The 21,957-nt window shown below is 39.0% G+C and overlaps 1 protein-coding gene across 2 annotated transcripts; it reads right to left on the reverse strand.

Annotated features, from left to right (window-relative positions):
• Window positions 1-1,352: 1,352 nt before the first annotated feature.
• LOC127438429 (sphingosine 1-phosphate receptor 3-like) lies at window positions 1,353-21,639 on the reverse strand. Of its 2 annotated transcripts, none has more exons than XM_051694013.1 (2): window positions 21,568-21,639; window positions 1,353-4,506 (listed from the first exon to the last, which is right to left on the reverse strand). In XM_051694013.1, the coding sequence occupies exon 2, from the start codon at window positions 4,396-4,398 to the stop codon at window positions 3,199-3,201; it is 1,200 nt and encodes a 399-aa protein (XP_051549973.1). In that variant the 5' UTR covers window positions 4,399-4,506; window positions 21,568-21,639; the 3' UTR covers window positions 1,353-3,198. The 2 variants fall into 2 exon arrangements, with proteins under 2 accessions (XP_051549973.1, XP_051549972.1); XM_051694012.1 differs by lacking the exon at window positions 21,568-21,639 and adding an exon at window positions 5,302-5,747.
• Window positions 21,640-21,957: the final 318 nt, after the last annotated feature.

Here is a 21,957-nt window from a genome sequence, read left to right on the forward strand (position 1 = left end):
AGTCTCTAGATCTTAAATCACCACACGTTCCCCAAGCAACACGCGTACACACCAACATCATCTACCTCAATCAACCCCTGAAAGCTTGTTAAATGTGACCCTTAGTCCCTGAATGCGAGAAAATCAATTGAGTGCTCTTGCATTGGCACATCCTGAGTTGCCTGTCCAGATGGAGGCATTGTTCACAGTGAGTGCCAGGCCAAGCAAGGTGCCAGTCTGATGTATTCAGCCATGGGGACTCCCGTCAGCTCTGACAAGCTCAAAGACAAATGAATATCCTCAATAGTGGCCAGGCACAATAGCTCAATGGTCTGTGCTTTGATCCATTGTGGCAAAGGGCCATTCATTACATGAGGTGCAGAGGAATATTGTATGTGGCAAGTGTGTAATTCTAAAGGATTAATGTCCTCGCCATGGCATTTGCTGATTTCAAAGACTTTGTATAAAGTTCATTATTACAAGTAATGCATTGTGGTGTCCTTTTGTAACTGTTCAAGGTTACACATTATAGAAACGCACTCATTGATTATGTTTACATCTTACACCGATTATGCGTAATCCAGTTTTCTTGACCAACCACTGGGTGGCACCACGATGATTCTGATAGCCCCTGGACTGTTTTCTGGTTCCAGTCTCCATAACATGCAATGTAAAACAAGCCACAACAACCATTCTAAATGTTAGTTGGAGTAAAAATTTGTTCAGCTTGAACTTCAGGTTGTAGTTGTTGGCTGTCATAAAAACTCAAAGTAGTTAATGATATCAACATAACTAGCCTCCGGCCATCATTTAATGTGATCTACCCACTCCTTAAACTTTGACTGGTGAGGAACTGTCAGAAGCGGGTCATTGTGACTCTGTTATCGGCACTTGGGAGCCAAATTTTTTTTTCTGTAAACATCACATCATTGGCTTAAAACATGTGCTGATGTGAGTGAAAACTCTGGAGAGCTAAAAACTTTTTTTCAGGAAAAAAAACAAAAAAAAACAGCTTGTCTGCAAAGCTGAGCCATCTAAATGTTAAACAAAGACATGTTGATTGGCTACACAATAACAAGTCAGAAGACCAATCAGCTTACACCATGCAAGCCAATTAGCTTAACATGTCACATGTGAGCGATTAACAGATAACAAGTCAAAGAACCTATCAGCTTGCGCCACATAGAGTTGCAAGGCTGAACTTTAGTCATTTATCAGCGTATTGCTGTGCATGTAAATGCACTCGTCCAATCTGATATATGGCCATATATGAACATGTATATGAAATTATAGTTTATGTACATATTCACATTCCACTAGTTTTTGGGAATATATATATATACTGCATAGAAGAAAACAGCCATTTTAAGTATTTTAAAATATATTTTGCATATACTGAATGTACATAAATGTGCCCCTTTTTATTTAACTGAAAACCATATATGAATATATATTTCATATATGTGTTTTGTATATTGCCAGATATCAGATTTCTGTATGGGTTTGGCTATTGATGTTGATTCTTTATGGCACTTGAATCGTTTGGTGTGACATCTCCAATTCATGTTGACAAACAGATTCATTAGTTATGAATGTCTTATGGTTTTGAGATACAGAATGACTAGACGCGGTTTTGCCTAGGAAACAGCTTTGGCCCTTGTAAATTTGTTCGATTTGTTTAATGGTCATGTTCTATTTTTTCCCTCTACTTGACAGCAAAGATCATTGTGGGAGAGAGCTTAGGATGGAGAATTACTTGAAATGTCACACCTATCAAATGGCATAAAAAACATTCAACAAAATGTCACTTGTTCTCACAATGATCTCGACGTGTAATAAAACTCATTGAACCTCTTTTTTTCCCCCAAACAGCAAGATGCAATAGGACTATTCGAGTGCTGCCTCTTTGTCTAATTTCATCAAGTAGACGAACTAGTAACTATTTCCTCAGAGTTTTTCTGTAGTTAATGTTAACTCTTGTATGGTGGCATTTATCATAATTTGTCCACATGCAAAGCCATTTATTATGCGTTACCTTGATGAATATTCCATGAGACAGTCAAAAATAGTGCTCACACTGCATTCATAGACGAAATGCGTGTGGATCTGCGTGTATGCTTATAACATTGGCACAAGATTTGATCTGTGCTTTAGTGTCTTTCAATGTGATGCTACAGCGACCTCTAGTGGTTAACTGCGATACAAACCATGATCTACCATAACACAAATGTTTGTCTTTAAACAATCCTTTTTTTCTTTACCATACTGTAATCAAACTAGCATATAACCACATGCTTTAAATTCAGAAAATTTTATGTCAGTTATCAATAAGTACTACTGGTCATCCCAAAACAATCAAAAGTTCAAACACATTCACAATGGAACCATCTCATCTCACATTGTTTCTGTCAGATAGCTCCCTAAAAGAAATAGTTTACTCAAAAATGAAAAATTGTCATCATTTACTCACCCTTATGTCTTTCCAAACCCATATGACTTCCTGTCAAAATTATTGAGTAATGTTGACAATGCTCTTTTCTATACAATGAAAGTGAATGGTGACTGACATCAGTTCAATACATGATGGTGAGTAAATAATAATATACAGTAAGTGTAATTTTTGGGTAAGCTATTCCTTTAACATCTGCCATGTAAACCGATCCACAGAATATTAACCGTAAACATCCACATTCTATTCAGTTCGTCACTCTTTAAAACATTCAATTTGTTATTTATAATGCTAACTTGTGCAATAGCAAAGAATAGCAAACTATTCAAAACGTTTTTGTCCGTTAGGGTAATGAACTGTGAGGAAATACGTTAAAGGTCAGTCATACAGAGTTTCATAATGCATATAATACTGTTAAGGCATTTTCATTCATAAAAACTAATACACTGCTTTGCAAATGTGATTATTTCGATAAAAGATTGCACACCTTAGCATTTTGAGTGATTATATTCTGTAGTGGCTCTATTTTACGTGCTCACAGCACATGGTCAGTTTCATAAATATTAATACATGTAGAAGTAAATTCAGTTTTTATATCCTTTGATCAGCATTTGTTTAATCACGCTTTGCGTTTGTTGTCCATTTGATATCGAAGTGTAGAGTGATGGCAAAACGTATTGCTCAGGATCCATCACCAAACATCTTAGGAAATCCTGACACGAAATCCAGCACTGTAGTGCGCACTTCTGTAGTATCTTTTCCAAGACGTTTCAGAACTTTCCCAAAGACGGAAGTGCCCCTGCTTTAACCAGCACAGCAGACAGCAGGTCACCTGGCGCTGATGGGTGTGTCACAGCAGGTGGCGATGTGTCAATGTGCTGGTGGTGTGAGTTTGCTGGAGTGGGCACTTTACTTCGCATCAGGTTAGACTTTGCTGCTACACTAGCTACCCCGGCCATACTAGACTTGCTGTTCTCCGCAGTGGCGATGACCATTCCAGGGAGCGCCATTCCTGCTGTTGTGGGCATGGAGTCTAGTGGCGTGTGACAGCAGCAGCAGCACAGTACACGGAAGAATGCGGTTCGCATCTCACGGCTGGACAGCGTGTAGATGAGGGGGTTGAGGGCAGAGTTGAGTACCGCCAAGGCGATGAACCAGTCCACCTGGTACAGCACTGGGCACTGCTCTGGACTGCATCCCACATCCAGGAGTAGTAGCAGAAATAGAGGAGCCCAACAGGCTACAAACACCCCTAGCACTATCACTACCGTGCGTAGGAGTGCGAGCGAGCGCTCTGATGGTCTGGAACTCACTCTTCGGCCACTGGATGTCACCAGCTTGTAGATTCGCACGTAGAGTACCACAATGGCCGCTAGTAGGGCCGTGAAGACACTGATGCAGAAGGCTATGTAGCTTTTGTCGTAGAGTGGTAGTACAGTGGAGCAAGTGTGCACTCGGCCCAAACAGTTCCAGCCGAAGCTGGGCAAAGCGCTGAGCAGTACCGAAACAGCCCAGCAGGCCCCAAGCAGGGCTAGTAACCTCCCCCTTCCCGCGACCTCGCATGGCCGCAAACGAACCATGGTCATGTGGCGCTCAATTCCAATAGCTAGCAAGCTGAAGGTAGAGGCGCTTAGGGCCACAAACATGCTTCCTTCTCGCAACAGCCATTGGCCAGGACTGAGGAAAAAAGTTTTGCTGCCAGAGGTGAAAATGTTTACCACGTACGCCACTCCAGCTAGCAAGTCTGATAGTGCCAGGTTGCCAATGAGAAAATACATGCGGCTGTGGAAACGCTTGTTGCGCCAGAGGGCAAGTAATACAGTTACGTTCTCCAAAACTATAAGGATGCAGATAAAAAGCAGGAAGGCGGTCTTGCAAGTACCAGTGCTTCTTGGTCTCCCCCACTTTCCGGAGTGGTTGTAGTGGCTAACTATAATATCGTTCATTCCCGGCTCCAAGTAGCTATCCATCTTCCACGCACTACCGCTTCTGAACAGCAGGTGACGTCTATGAGCGTCGTCTATTGAAAAAGTTAAAAGAGCATCCCGCCACTTGAAGCATTATGGTTTTCTTACCACCTAAAGACAAAAAGAAACAAAAGCAGACAAAAGAAAATGTCAGACGCCTTGGTAAGAATTTCGTTAAGCAGACATATTGTTTTAATGTATGGTGGACTGTATGTTATCATGTAGAAAGTTGCAAAGGTGAAACATATTAAGTGGTTTTAAACCGCTTTTGAGATGACCGATCTAGGTATGCTAATAGTCTTCTACAATATCAAAGCGATATCAAAGCCATCATTTAAAAAGCGTGCACGAGGAAATGTTTTTATATTGTGAAAGCACTAAAAAAATAATTTAAATGAGCGATTAATAATTATCTAATCCATATAAATCATCAGTTGTCGTTTTACAATGTGTTCTAGGTTACCAAAGATTATTCTTTACTGTGAGAACTCTTTTAAACTCCTGTCACCACAACATTTACCTCAAGTAAGACACAATAAAAAGGTCATTTACCACCGAACCGACATAACACCGTGAAATGTTATGAGTTAACATTAATTATGACACCTATGATGCTATATTTGTATAACATTATGTATGATCATTTGTGCTTTGTTTGCTTTTTATCATATATCTTTCCAATAAAGGAGACCTAATATATATATATATATATATATATATATATATATATATATATATATATATATATATATATATATATATATATGTTAAAGCACATTAATTTAACAAATATTACATTTAAAGCCATGTATAAACCTCTCAAATAAAATTGCCACTATAAAGACATTGTTTCTTTACCTGGCTATAACTTTTTGAGAAATTATTATTATCATTAAATTCACTTACCGGTTATTTATTCCCGAGAGATGCACCTACATCTTGGTTCATTGGTTAGCCTAATATTTTGCCAAAAAAAAAGGAGCTGAATTTCCAAAACTTCCAGCATATGTGACGTGTAGGTACTCAATGTGTGAATTTATTTTCCACCACTTTCCGCCTCGAAACTCGTTACATCCAGCTTTTTTTTTATTTTATTTTTTTTATTTTGAGACCGCAATATTATTCAGACTTTTTAATGAGTGAAAAATAATCACCTGCGAGTCCCAGTTCGAATCCTAAACTTTCAAAGAGCTTTGCCTCAACATTACACCTCATACTGGGCGGGAACTGGAAAACGCTTCTATTTTTTCCACGAAACGAACGTCTGTGATGGAACGAACGACGTTCCATCGTCTGGATAGTTTTAATTTAAATAGCTGAATTTCAGTTTGATGGGAGGGCGCGCGCACTAATATTTCATACAGTGATGATGAAAAAGCACACGTGCGCGAGCATCCTCTGATGTTTGCGTTTTAATGGGTGTGATTACACTGGCATCCCACGTACTATGGGAAATTACCGGGTTAGGCTAAGTCACGCAATATGACATAACCCCATATAAGTCATGATAATGATGACTTCTGTCATCTTAGTATTTAACACGACATTTGAGTGAGTGCAAATGTTATGATAAAACTGTTAAACGGTATAACGTCTGGACATGAATTGAGATGTATGTTGCATACATGCAGGGAATGCATATTTAATTGATTTAGCCAATGAAACACAATTGAGAGAGGATGTTAAATTAACAGAAACAACAAAATGCTGTTAGTATGCTTTAAGTATAGGCTAGTTTTTTGCTTGTGTTTTAAAAACATCTGCTCAAAATTTCATTGTGGAAGTTAGTTAGAATAAGGTTCTATAAGTTCTCACACTTGAAAAAAAAAAGAAAAGAAAAAAAAAAAGCCAATTAAGGTATACCATGTATTTGTACATGTATCATGGTATTCTTTATACCTTGGAGTATAATGTAAATACCATAGTATATGAAACATTCAACACCACGAATATGGTAATCTTTTAGTACAAAAAAAAAGTACCATGGTATTACCATCTAATATGGTAATCAATCAGTACCCCAGTATTCCCATCTGATATCATCACTGTAACATGGTACCATACATTTTTGTAAGGGCAGTGAACAAAACCTTTTAACAGGTCATCTAAAATAACTAAAACTATGTGACAGACTTTATTTTTTTATTACACACTGGTCTGACCCCGTCTCATTTGATATTTTCCCTATGTCAAGCCAAGGCCCACAACATTTCTAATGACAGAATTTCACATCCATTCTTTGATCAAACATTGTTTTTCATGGTAAAATGGGAAATGCCATTTTTTCTCTCCCTTTGGGGCAACAGGTCATCACTCTCCCAGAGCCTCGGACCATTCAAGACACATGCACTTACACACATGAAAACAAAAATGTTCTGCCTGGTTTCATTGGTTGCCTAAAATTAGTCCACAGATCTAAAATAACCATTCACTCTACACAATGATTAATAAATATAAAACTTCAAAAGCGTCTTGTCAAACCTCGGTATAACCTCTCTCTCGCACACCCCCTTTCCAGTGCTGTTCTCCCATGCTGTGCACAAACCAGACTTGACATTCTCAAAGTATTCCCATAGGACAGTGTCCAATCTAGCACTCAAGCCTGGGGATGGTGCATTGGCAATGGAATGTTTGGGGAGGTTGTATGGACCACTATCACACTCCATTATGACCAAGTACTCTTGGTTCTAATCAAATGGAAGATCTCGAGCTGGGTGAAGGGAATATAATGGCAACATGAAGTTGTAGGCACATTCCAGGAATAGGGTACAATATAGGCCCAGGAAAAAAAAAAAAAAAAACTAAACTTCTCGATGACAAGAGGTGCTTAACATTCAGAATATCATCAACCTATAGTCAATCATATGAGTGGTTTTGTTATTATTAATTTTATATGAGGATATAAGGTTTGCAATTTTTGCAACCATGTTACCAGAATTTAGGACATTTTGGGCCCCTGAATTGTGTGATGTTGTAATTTTCTAGCAATTAACTACACCAGAATGGGTAACATGGTTGCAAATTCAACCGAAATTAAGCTATCAGCCTGTAGGGGCAAGCCAAATGTTTGGTACCAAATATTGGTTTGTAGTTATTGATTTGTAGTATATGTGGGTTATTTCACGTTAAATAAACCAAATTTCAGAAACTACCTGTCTGAAATGTTTGATTTTGTTTATCCTTTTTCTGAAGACAGAAACATAAATGATAATAAAAAATAAAAAAAGCAAAAAATGAAATGCCATGGATCATTATTTATGGAGCAATCCATTATTTTTGTAGAACAGATCAAAGTGACCATGTAGGTGTAAAAATTAATTTCGCCTTTGATTTGGAGCAAAAATATACATGTAAAAAAAAAAAAAGTTTCTTATAAAGGTAACAGTGTTATTATTTTATTTTTACACAGTGATAGGTAGGTATAGAAAATCAGTTACTTTAGTACCCCTTGTTGCATTAAATGGCAGTCATTTAGTGTTGGGTAGTCCAAAAATAAATGTAAAAATAAAAACTTTTTCCAAAGTTGGCATGGCTATATAAATTAAGCATTAAAGAAATAATAATATCCTTTTAGATTGTGGTTCTGAACAAACTTTCCTTTTGGTATCTTCATATTTAAAGCTCTACATGGTAAAATCCCATAGATATGGGGCTCTCAGTGTGGCTCCATGCGTAATTGTCACGTTTTAAACATTTTCAATGATCGAAAACCAAATGTAAGTCACATGGTATAAAGCCAGTTTTTCTTACCTAAAAAATAAAGGTCTGAAGTACAAATTCTGTTGAAACTAGTAATGTACCTTTATTTATTAACATAAAAACAATAATGTCAAAATCTACATTTTCGAAATAGTCCAAAAATATACTATTATTAGGAATAAACAACATATGTGGTCCTTCAGTTAGTGCAATACCTATATTGAGTTCTCTGTAATGTGTCATTAAGGCTCCAAACACCACAAGAGATGAAATTCTGCTGTATTTACAAACATACAGTACATGCATACATTCAGATGTGTTTATGCTAGGTTAATTTACATTACATCTTATCTCACAAAAAAACAAAACATGGAATTTGTGCAAGTGTACCCCATTCACAGAAAGTGCCTGTAGGTTGAAGTAGGTTTGAATGGGAAATACCACGGCACCAAGTTCCCTTGTACACTGGGCAATGATTCTGATTAATGAATCCACCCAGCTATGACATGCTGTTATTGGCTGAGGTCATTAATAACAGCCAAAACACCCAGAAGACGTTGTTATGGTAATTGTGCTTATATCTTCTACATTTGTTTAACTTGGAGCTTGTAAAAGGAGATGGTGTGGACGCAGATCCGAATGGCTCTTGCAATTTCTCTTCCAAATAATCAACCGGTGATTTTAAAGGTATGTTTTAATAGCAACATGTGCTAGATTTATTGTGCTGGTATTTGGTATGCCTATGGGCACTGCTGTGAGTCAAAGCTTCCTGACATGGAGTTTAGTGGTGAGTTGGATGGTTTGGAATGTGAAGTTTAGTGGGAACTGAAGGGGCTTGTGTTTATGAGTGTCGGAAAAAGGAAAGTCTCCTGAGCCTTCACCTTTTTGCCCTGGCCCATGCCTCCATCCAAACTGCCCGAAGCCCATACATGCCTCCCACCCTTCTCGCTCAGACACCAAACATCTGGCATTTGTTTATACAGTAACTTGCCACATTTTAATAGTTCCCATCAATAACAGCTTCCTTTTCCATCAGTGGCAGATCTACACATCAGAACCTTTAACCGTTTTCAAGCAAAAGATCCCTAGCAGAACATCGCCTTCAAAGTCCTGAATGTCAAAGCTACTGTAGTGTTTGTGTGCCAATCACATTCTTCTCAGGCGGATGTCTTCTGTTACTAGGTTTTGTGATGGTGATTTGCATGTCTGAGGAGTATGATATCTTATCTTGGCTGTTCTGATTGTCTGTTATCCATTGGAGTTTGGGGCATTTACAGCCTACTGTCTAAGAACAGCAGCAAACACTCCAGTCATCTAGCCAGCCGAATCTATTTTAGCCATCTAAACTGTTTATCATTCTGCATTTTAAAAATCATTATAACTATTTGGTTAGAGGAACATAGAGTAGTTCCACATTGCTGGAGATGCATATGATCTAAATAATCTGATAAAGTAGTTTTAGAGTTGATTTTGGGAAACCATAGGACCAAAAAACGAAAATGTGCAACTTAAGTTTGTGAAATTTATGGCCTATATGTGTTCTTTTTATGAGACATTGTTTATTCACTATACTGATGTCCTATATCACATCGGTCTCCAAAAATTAGACAGAACCATTTGTCTTTACTGGCATTCAAGAAATATGCATTTTGGCTCCATACTGTATGTCCAAACAAAAGTTACTCTATATATAGCAACAGTGTGAGACAAGGTCAAAAATGAGAAACCCTCAAGAGTGTCAGGGAAGGCAGGAATGATTCTGTGTGTCTTATGTTACATGTCTACCCAGTTCTTTTTGTTTTTCTAGTCGGACCTTTTGCATGTATTTTCACATATCTGGACCAGTATGTCTTCAAAGTCTTCCTGTTTGTCTTCAGGCAGACCTCCCAGTGAAACCTCAGGCAGGGCCTGAGAACGTCTTTATGAAGCAGGACTGGCCACCATCCAATCCTCACTTTTCTTAACACATCCCCATATCCTCTTCTAACCTCACTTTTAACAGTGTCTAACACTGTTTTGAGTCAAGGGGACATTCCGAGAGAAGTTTTTATTCCACTCCCTCTTTCATTTGCTGAGGTGCATAGGCTGGAAGTCAGAGAGCTGGAGTTTGTTGCTTGAATTGTACCTTGCTAACATACATTTATATGCAAAGGAAAGCTGAATCAAGTCAAGGTGCAAAAATATATTATAACCCCAATTACGAAAAAGTTGGGACAGTATGAAAAATGCTAATAAAAACTATATGGAGTGATTTGTAAATTATATTCATCCTTTGCTATATCGAAAGCACTACAACTAAACATTATATGACATTTCACCTTGTGAATTTCATTTTTTTAAAAAATTTTTTATGTAAAGTAATTTCAAACCAGATGATTGCAACACACTCTAAAAAAGTTGGGACAGTCGAATGTTTACCACTGTGAAACATTACCATTTCATCTAATAAAACTTATTAAGCATTTAGGCTCTGAAGACACAAGTTTGTTAAGTTTAAAAAGTGGAATTTTCATCCATTATGCAGGTCTGCAGCTGCACAATTGTACAGGGTCTTTGTTGCCGTATTGTTCACTTCATAATGCACCACACATTCTCAATTGGAGATGGTCAGAACTGCAGGCAGGCCAAACTAGCATCCGCACTGTCTGTTTATTTGGTCAGTATGTGGTTTGAAGATTCCGGGACGTCCCTGGAAAAGACAGTGCTGGATGGCAGTATATGCTGCTCCAAAATTTGTACATATCTGTCTGCATTAATGGTGCCCTCACAGATGTGTGAGTTACCCATGCTATGGGCACTGACACACCACTGGCCCATACAGACACTGGCTTTTGGACTTGGCTTTCTGGCTTTCCTCTTTGGCCCGGATAACACAACGGCTGTGTTTTTCAAAAACGTTTTGAAATGTGGACTCTTCAGACCAAAAAACACAGTTCCACTGTTCTACTTTCCATCTAAGATGAGACCGAGAAAGGATGTGACGCCATGAGAGAAGCAGACGTGTGAGCGACTAGCTCTGCGCATTTTGCTATTTTTTAAAATTATTTTCAAGTTATAATCTGGTGAGATTCGATACACCCAGTTACATATTTGCTCTTTGAGGTAAACATGGCAAAGAAGTCAAAATCCGCAGACTCTGGAGACATTAAAAGACACTTACGTGCTCAAGCTGACACCCCCGAGCGGGCCACGATCCGGGGACTTGATTTGGAAGACACGTCGGGAGAAGAAATTCAGCGTCAACTGTCCAACATCTCGGTGATGTTGATGAAGGTTGTTGCTGACTTGGAGGATCTCGCTGTAATACGTTGATCGATTACGGCGATGGAAACAAAATTCACTGAGTTGCTCACTACAGTGACAGATGTTGAGATTATCTGGAGTCATCGGAGAGGGAATTATCCGCTAATCTGCCCACGTCCAAAACAGACTTGGAACACATTTTGGAAAAATTGGAAAATCTCGAAAATAGGAGCCGAAGGAACAATATACGGATTGTTGGAATTCCTGAGCATGAAGAGGGCAGAGATATGGTGAAATTCCTGGACGAGGTCTTCCCGAGTCTGCTCGACATAACAGGCCATATACTGGAAATCGAGCGAGCTCACAGAGTCCTGGCTCGCAGATCTACTGAGGGAGACAGGGCCCGATTAATTCTGGCCAAATTTCTGAGATCATCCGATAAAGATCTCGTGTTGTGCCAGGCGAAGAGCAAAGGAAAGCATTCTTGGAAGAATCACAATATTTTCTTGTTTCCGGACTTTGCGAATTCGACAAGAGATAAACGCGATCGGTTCAAGGAATGTAAGAAACTCTTACATCAACGGAAGATCGTTTTTGCACTGATGTTTCTGGCCAAACTGAGAATAGACACCAAAGACGGCCGCAAAGTATTTTTATGCCCCAAACAGGCACCGGCTTTTATAGAAACTATGGGTGAGTAAACTATTGCGTGTTTCTCTTGTAAGTGGACTGACTCGCTGTTCAGTAACTCGACTGTCTAAGGAAGCTGGGCGCCATTTTTGTTTCTTTTTGCGTTGGCTCCACCTAGCGGCTGGAGTTTGTTTTGTGGCATGACTCCATCAAGAAACTTTTGCATTAACGGAAGATCGCTTTTACACTGAAGTTCCCGGCCAGATAGAGAATGGACACTATGGATGAAGGCAAAATATCCACATGCCTACACAAAGGATGTCTTTTATAAAGTGGACGGACTGAGTAAGTCATGATGTATTTTTTTTTTCGCAGGCTCCGAGTGAATTTGACTCTTGATTATTCGAGGAACCAGGATGCCTGTTTTTTTTTTTTTTTTTGTGCTGGTTCCACCTAGCGGCTGGAGCTTGTTTTGTTGAATAACACTGCTTCGGTACAGTTGTGGATGGATCTGGTCGTTCCTTGTGCTTATGCCTCCTGTTGGCTGGAGTTTGTTTTGTAGAGTATTTTTGCGGGACATTGGAATGATTATGTCATCTGCTGCACTCATAACAGCCGGCTCACTGAACAATTGTTTGTCTGTCCGAGGAAAATGAAGGGCTTTATATCGGTTGGAATTTGTATTGTGGAGGAACACACCTTTGAGACAGTTCTGTGAATGAATCGACATGTTCTTTGTGTTTATTCTGCCTATTGGCTGGGGTTTGTCTCACAAAGTATTTTCTGTTATGTAATTTTGCCTCACAAAATTTGTGCAGAAGCACCGGACTTGAGCAATCCGATGGCAAAGTTGTCGCGGGGACTCTTGTAGGCGTACATGGATCTTTTGAGTTTAAAGGGATCGATGCTGGTTGACACTGTCGTGCGCGGGGTTAATGTGCACGTTTTTCTTTTTTCTGTTTGTTTTATTCGGGGGAAGTTTGGGGATTGAGTGTTGCACTAATGTTGAAATGTGGTCTGTACAAACTTATTTTTGACACACAATTTATTTTTTCAGTTATCCATAAAAAGAAGGAAGGTTGTTTATTTTCTTAAACGTAAGAAGTGTGATACAGTGTTTCTTCAAGAAACACATCTTTCCCCACAGGGAGCTGAAAAATTTGGGAAGATATGGGGTGGACATGTTTTCTTTAGTGCTGGCTCAAGTAAAAGTAGGGAGGTCATTATATTGATAAATAAACATCTACAATTCAAATGTCGCAAACAGTTTAAAGATAAATTAGGGAGAATCATTATTGTTTTAGCAGAAATTCAGGGGCAAAGTCTAATTTTGGCTAATATTTACGCACCTAACGTTGATGATCAGGGCTTTTTTTATTGATCTTGAAGGGATGTTGCAAGCCGCCGGCACCCCTCATGATAAAATATTGGGAGGAGACTTTAATCTTTTGATGGACTCAGTCCTTGATCATAGTGAAGCAAAAGTGTGCAAGCCCCCTAGAGCAACACTGACACTTCACAGAATGTGTAAAAATCTTGGTCTTGCAGATATTTGGCGACTTTTGAACCCACCTGGTAGGGACTATAAATTTTTTTCATCAGTCCATAAGATTTATTCTAGAATAGATTTTTTTTTTATATATCTAAGTCCCTCATTTCATTGTTGAATTGGAAACATTTTAGTCTCAGATCACACCCTGGTGAGTTTAGAGGTGTTGCCACATAGAGAAAAATAAATCATATAGTTGGCACCTTAATGTATACCTGTTGCAAAATCCTGATTTCCAACAAATGTTAAAGACTGAAATCAGTGTCTATATGGAGACCAACTGGTCCTCAGTATCTTCTGCTTGGGAGGCACTTAAGGCGGTTCTTAGGGGTTGGATCATACAGTATACCTCATTCATCAAAAAATCCAAAGCACAAGAACTCGTGGAATTGGAAGGGAATATTAAAAGTGCAGAGGCAGAGCTGAAGCACCGAATGTCGTCTGATGGCCTCAGAGAATTGACCCGATTGAAATACAGATATAATACTATTTGTCACAGAAATTGTAGTTTTGGCTATTCAGGGCAAGACAGTCATATTTTGAGTCGGGGGACAAAGCAGGGAAGCTTTTGTCTAGATATATAAAGCAGAGAGAGACTTTTTCTACCATTCCCTCATTGAAATCTGCTGGTGGTGAAATTTTTACCTCTGCCATTGATATTAATAATGATTTTAAAGAGTTCTATCTTTATTTTTATAGTTCCACGTCTTCGTCTACTGATGAAGATATTAGAAATTTGGTTGAACCATTAGAACTCCCTAAATTGACGACGGAGCAAAAAAATTCTCTTGATTCTGAGATAACCTTGGAGGAGCTTGACGAGGTAATTAAGTCCTTACCTACAGGCAGGGCTCCGGGGCGAGATGGTTTTGCCACTGAATGTTTTAGATCTTATGCTACAGAACTGGCTCCAATTTTGTTAGAAATTTATACGGAATCATTAAAAAATGGAAAGCTTCCCCCAACCATGACACAAGCCCGGATCAGTCTGATTCTTAAAAAGGACAAAGATCCACACGAGTGTAAAAGTTATCATCCAATTTCCCTGATCCAGCTAGATGTAAAAATTTTGTCAAAAATTTTGGCTAACCGATTGAGTAAAGTTATGACATCTCTTATACATATAGATCAGGTGGGGTTTATTCGGGGCCGTAGCTCTTCTGATAACATTAGGCGTTTCATCAATATCATGTGGTCAGTAGTGAATGATCAGTCTCCAGTCGCTGCCATCTCACTTGACGCTGAAAAGGCGTTTGATTATGGTAGAATGGGATTACCTTTTTAAGATTTTGGAAATATACGGGTTCTGGAATACTTTTATTTGTTGGATTAAGTTACTTTATAGACACCCTGTAGCAGCGGTACAAACAAATGGATTAATTTCAGATTATTTTACTCTGAATAGGGGCGCCCGGCATGGTTGCCCCCTTTCCCCATTATTATCCTGCCTTGCCCTGGAACTTTTAGCAGCCACGATAATAAAGGAGGATGATTTTCCAAGGGTGACAGCGGGAGGTGTGGCGCATAAAATTCTGCTTTACGCAGATTATATTTTATTATTTGTCTCTGACCCTACTAGATCTATGCCTTGCCTCCACATAATTATTCATTCTTTTTCCAAGTTCTCAGTATACAAAGTCAATTGGTCTAAATCCGAAGCTTTGGCTCTGACAGTATACTGTCCAGTAACAGCTTTCCAGCTGGGCACCTTCCAATGGCCCAAACAGGGCATTAAGTATTTGGGTATTTTATTCCCAGCAAATTTGTCTGATTTAGTTAGTGTTAATTTTGACCCTTTAATAAAAAGGTTTTCGAGCGACATGGGCAGGTGGGCTTCATTACTTTTATCGATGATTTGGAAGGTTAATGTTATTAAAATGAATTGTATTCCAGAATTTAACTACCTGCTACAATCTCTCCCTGTAGATGTCCCCCTCTCTTATTTCAAGCAATTTGATAGCATAGCGAAGTCCTTAATTTGGAATGGTAAGCGTCCCAGATTGCATTTCAATAAGTTACATAGGCCGATTGACATAGGTGGGCTAGGCCTACCCAAGATTTTGTTTTATTACTATGCGTTCAGTCTCAGACATTTGGCTCATTGGTCTCTTCCACCTGAGAGAGCCCCTCCCTGGTTTGGTATCGAACAGGAAGTTCTTGCCCCTATTTCGCCATTGCAAGGCCTCTCTATCAAACTAATCGGAGAAGTTAAGTCACACCCCATTATTTCGCATGTACATTCGGTATGGACAAAAGTGTCTAAAATGTTTAAATCGGATATTTATTTAAATGCTGCCTCGAGCATATGGCAGAACCCAAAATTATGTATCGTAAGTCCCCTTTCTGATGGTCAGAGTGGATTGGGAGGGGGGTTACGACACTCGGTGATCTATATGAGAGTGGAGTGTTGAGATCATTTGAAAATCTGGTTCAACATTGTGGGATCCCCAGATCTCAGTTTTATAGGTATTTACAACTGCGCCACCTGCTTTGTACTGTTTTTGGGAGTAGCACACACCCCCTAAAGTGGCAGATGCTCTGGGAGAGGTGATTACTGCTTTTTGAAAAGGTCATGAGGCATCAGTGTATTACTCCCTGTTAATTCAGAGTTTGGGGGATGGAGCTTTAACCTCTCTTAAGAGAGTATGGGAGATAGACATCAACTTGGTATTGGAGGAGGGAGTGTGGGCTAGGATTCTTAAAAACATTAAGTCTGCATTTAGAGATGCAAAGGTGCATCTCATGCAATTCAAAATTTTGCATAGATTCTATTGGACCCCCTCTAGATTGTATAGGGTTGGTCTTAAAGACACAATCACCTGCTGGCGATGCCAGTCGCAGGATGGAGACATGGCCCATGCTTTTTGGTGGTGTGCTGAGATCCAGAAATTCTGGTTGAAGGTTCAGAATTTTGTGTCTGATGTGGTAGGCACTCGGGTTTCGTTTTGCCCCAGATTTTGTGTTCTGGGCGATGGGGCAGTCATTGATGTGGGGGATAGTCATATAGAGAATTGGGTTCTGACCTATGTGATGATTGCCAGGCAGGTTATTTTGAGGGGTTGGAGGTCATCTTGTGTGCCCCCATGTCCGGAGTGGTGCACGGAGGTGGGGAGGGTGGTGGCTTATGAGGAGGTGTCATCGGGAAGATGGGGTGTCTTGGCTTTGTTTATCCAGAAATGGGGCAGGTATTTGGAATTTTTGGAGGGCTCTCGGGTGGAGCGTGGAGAGAGAGTAGTGTAATAATACAGTTTTAAGTGAGTATGATTATTATGTGTGTATGTATGATATACAGTGTATAGTATATATATATATATATATATATATATATATATATACCTATGTTTGACCAAAGGGTTGTTTTTTGGGGGTGCGGGGATGGGGAGGGGGGGTGTGGGGTTTAAATGTTGATTCTATATATATATATATATATATATATATATATATATGTTTTGCATTTTTTTGTTATTGTATGATTTACTTTAAAAAAAATGTTAATTACAACAACAAAAAATAAGATGAGACCGAGCCCAGAGAAGTCGGCAGCACTTCTGGACAGTGTTGATGCTCTGCTTTGCATGGTAAAATCTTACCTTGAATCTGTGGATGCAGCGGCGAGTGGTGTTGACTAACAAAGGTTTACTAAAGTAATCCCAAACCCATGTTCATGATATTCATTACAGATGAAAGATGTTTTTTAAGACAGTGATGTCTGAGGGATCAGAGATCACGCGCATTCAGAAGTGGTTTTCGTCTTGCCCTTTACGCACCGAGATTTGAACAGATTCCTTGAATCTTTTAAGTATATGTGCACTGAAGAGGGTGAAATGACCCAAATCCTTCGAATTTGTCTTTGGGGAACATTGATCTCAAAGTGCTGATTATTTGCTGAAGATCTGTTGGCAAATTGACAAGTCTCGAATGATTGTTGCTTTTGAAAGTCTAGGCTGTTTTTGGTGGCTCCTTATATACTATGACACAATTGCCTCACCTGTTTAACATCTCCTGTTTCATATAGCCTTGTTATTTCAACTTGTCAAATTGTTATTAGTCTTAAATTGCCTCTGTCTCAACTGTTTTGGAGCGTGTTGCAATCATCTGATTTTTTGAACATTAAAAAAAAACAAAGAAATTCACAAGGTAAAACATCATATAATGTGTAGTTGTAGTGTTTTTAATTTAGCAAAGGGTGAATATAATTTACAAATCACTTCTTTCTTTGTTTTTATTAGCATTTTTCATACTGTCACAAATTTTTTGGAATTGGGGTTGTACAAAAAAGTTTTTTTTCTTTTTAAAGTTTTTCTTTTTTAAGGTGCTAGGAGCCCCAAAAGACAACTTGGGTTTCCTAAGACAAACCTTAATAAATTGAGCCCCAAAAATGTCTTATAGAAATTCCTTTATAAAGGTTGTCCCATCCTAAAGTCATTGTGTAATTCACTCACTCAAGTCACCAGTCATTGGAGGTCCTGAGCTGAGAATGGCCAGAATGGTCTTTGGAACATATTGTGTCTTCTAATTATTTCTCTGTCCACCAGATGTATTCAGAGTTAGTTACTGTGTTGCAAACACACAAAAGAGAGTGAGTGACTGTTTGCTGATGGTCTTCTACCAGTCAGGACCCACATAAAGAGAAGAGATAAAGATCTGCAGAGGTAGCACGTGCCCTGTTGACCTTCTCACCGCTACTGAACCAAACTTCCCAAAGCTCAATGGCTCCATGACTGTGCCTCACCAACTAAAGTGCTAAAAACAACATTTCACGCTGTATTACCCTCAATTACTCTAAAATCCCGTAACTAGAGAGGTCGGCCAAAAAGTAAATCCTTATTACCCAAATAAGGGCTCTTTTTCACCTTCTGTTACGGAAGTAAACAGGACAATGAGCTTTCTGAAGTACTAATACAATATCAGCTGAGTTTCTGTTTTTTATTTTTCTCTCAAATTAGTGTCTCTTTATTCATCAAATAGATATGTAAAAAAATTTATACTTGCATAATTAGTCTTCGCATAATAAGTCAAGCATCACTGTGTCTCAAACTTTGGGTTAGGGATTTGAATAAACCCCTTAACCCTGAGTTTTATACTTCACCACGTAACCTATCCTGCACTTTTCATGCTGCGGACATGAATGGTGCCTCACTCGTTCGACTAAGAAACCACCTAGCAACCAGAAAGCATCCCACCACGGCACCGGTAACTGAAAACTTTTGCTTTGTGTGATATTGCATCCAAGCCAATAGGTGTCAGTATAAAATCCAAGACCACTGTTGTTTAGGCAAGTGAAACATAAATGGCAAATTACTCAAATTAAATGCACCTTTAACTTAGACTGTAATAATTAGTCTTAAAATGTGCACAGTCCCATCTCCATTTGTGTGTGGTCAACTTATTCCTCTTCATAATTCCAGAGGAGGACGTCTTTCATCCCCAATATAAACAATACCATTTTACTTAGCATTAAATTCCTCCCAGCTTGTGATCCGTAACATGTTAAAGCTGCATTATAACATCACTTCATCCTGCATTCATTTTGTGCTCAACTGTAACATTTCAGTCTGCATTGAGCATCTGTCATGGTGCCTTTCTCCACTGGTCTAAAATCAGCCTACACATCCCTTAACCACAACAACAGATTTAGAAAAGTTACCTTGGATGAGCTCTTAACCCTCTGAAGGGCATCTGTCTGGCACATTTTCACCCTCCCACTTCTGTGTCAGCACCTTCACTGCCTGTGTTTAAACACCTCTGTGCCAAACACATTGAGACAGGGTATGTTGTATAAAACATGTGGGGACAGACAGGACTACCTTTTGTCTTATGTGAGTGGGCAAGAGACAGACGAAGCATATGGCTAACGGTACAACATGCTTGAATTGGTGAGTAAAACTAGGGATGTACAAAACTGCATATTTACAAAACTGATTGCCTGAACTAGTAGACTAATTGGTTTTAAGGAAGCCCTGTATAATTATACTGGTTTCCTCATGACAAATGTTTTTATATTTTATAAATGTTTTATACAATATGATCACATGAAAGTAGACATGTTGTGACTGAATGTTCCAGTACCCTGAAATCGACCCCATACTGCAGTGTAAATGAGTACCTTTACATGGGCAGTTATAATTGAGCTACAGCAGGGTTTTGCATAGTCGAGCTACAGTATTCATCTGTCTGTCCAAGTGTAATATACAATCGTGTCTGAAACTAACATCTGATTAGTTGCACAGCTGAGTCGAACTGTCTATTTTGTTCGTGCCTTCAGTTTAGCACTCCCGCTGCTCCGTTTGTTTTAGAGAGAATCTCTGTACACTTTTTAAATAATAAAAAACAATTCACTGCATGGTGCTGCGGCATCACTTCAACAGATTGAAAAGTTACTTGTTAAAAGCCTACTCGTTGTTTTGGCAGCCATTAGTACCATTACTCATTTTAGGTGAGCATACCCAAAATCCTTAGAAAGATAGGTGGGCATATGGCGTTGCACTAGCAGCTTTAGAGATACGGGTTCTGGTCCCATGGGAACCAGGAAGTAATCAACTTTACCTAATTAATGATGAGTGTGATTTGGAGGTTGCGTTTCCACCTGGTATTAAGATGTGTTTTGGGTGATCCGATCACATGTGGTCAGCCCTAAATAGAGGTCTAAACAGGGTCTAAGCCATTTTGTGATTGGATCACAAAAACCACATACGAATGTAGTCAAAAACAAATGTGACCACATCGCATTTGTGGTGTAAATGCTAATCCGTTCTGTATGCATCTCAGCAGCATTGAAGCACCACCCCTCACCTGTCAATCAACCGCTGTGGTAAAACAAGAGCTTAAACTTTGCCATTTAGGAGCGGCTTTAAAAGGAAATAACCTTCCATTACGAAATGTAAAAAAGCGAATACATAAACAATCACGAGAGCCTGATGTATATTACATCATTTACAACTAAAAACAACTCGCTTTACAACTCAATTGTGGTGCCACTCTGTGGACATTTAAATCGGAAACTGGAGCTTACATGTGCCCATACGTTCAACAGCACTTCCAGCTTTAGCCACTGGGGGTAGTAATTTGAAATTCGGTAAGCACAGACCGATTTCAGCAGCAGAACTTTGGACCTCCTCTCATCAAATTCACAGTGAGCTCTGTCTGTTACATGAGACACATTTTTGTGCGAAAAAAAAATAAATCCTCTAGACGGAGAGCAACAGAGTGGAATAGAATGCAGGGGTCTCTTGACACATTTTTTAAAAGTTGAACTAACATCCAAAGACATCAATCTGAATGTACAGTATGCTCACAGTGCCTCACATCACCTCACTAGAAGTCACGGGTGAAAAGCCTACCCGTTGTAAAGGGAATTAATGTAAAGGCGCAACTTTTCCAAGAGGGTTTTATCATGCAAAATGTCTAACAACTAAAGCACAGCACACTGTGCTCACATTAAATCAAAGTACCATCCCTAAGAAATTTATTAAACAATCTAGATAAACTAGCCAACTTTACTAGTCAAATAGTCAGACGACTAGCTGGCCATGATGACCTGTCCCTAATTTGAATGACCTGAGGTGTGGAAAAGGTGTGTAGGTTTGTTGGTGAAGATACTGGAACATCATGTGGTGTTGGGAGGGTTCTTTACGAGAATGTGGTGTTAAAATAAACTTGGACTGTAGCTGGGCGTGTGGAGGACAGAGACAGAGAAAGAAATGAACTTATGTGGAATTATCTCTCTAATGAACTCATCCTTTCCTCCCAAACAAATGACCGGAAGAAAAGCAATGTCTTTTTTAAGCAAGGAAAGAGTTTGGATGATAAGTCTGTTAAATGTCAGATTTGGGGTACTTTTATATTAAAGTGAAGCTGTTTTTGAAGTATGGCACTCAGTAAATGTCTTTGTTTTCTGATTAGTGTCATAATTTAATTTCACATTTTAAATTGATTTGAACTTTAGCCCCATTTGGACACTTAAGGTACAATTAAAATGTATGAATTTCGTTGCATTATACAGTATAATATTATCTTACATCAAATGATGCTAATCCTTTTTCAGAACTTACTTCACTTATCTGAGCCATTTTTGCAACTGATTGTAACCAACTGGTCACGTGGAGACTGTTCATCACAGACATCACCTGTCAGTCAACTCGAGAACACACATGCACATTAGCTGAACCAGCCTGAAAAAAAGCATTTTTTTTTTTTTTAGCATGATCTGAGCTAAAGAATCACAAATTATGATAATATTATTGTCAGATTGAAATGCTTATTTGAATATGTTCTTTGATCGTAATTTTTTACCAACCGTTTTGGAGATTTTGGTCTTTCCCCATTCAAGTAGACTGGAGCTGTACTTTTACGCCGCTTGTATCCATAGAAAATAGCTGCCCAGGAGCATTCCGAAGATGGCCACCGAGTGGACTGACTTGCTTTGAAAGGGACTTTGGTTC

This window comes from Myxocyprinus asiaticus, chromosome 49 (genome assembly GCF_019703515.2).
Source record: "Myxocyprinus asiaticus isolate MX2 ecotype Aquarium Trade chromosome 49, UBuf_Myxa_2, whole genome shotgun sequence".
NCBI lineage: Eukaryota > Metazoa > Chordata > Actinopteri > Cypriniformes > Catostomidae > Myxocyprinus > Myxocyprinus asiaticus.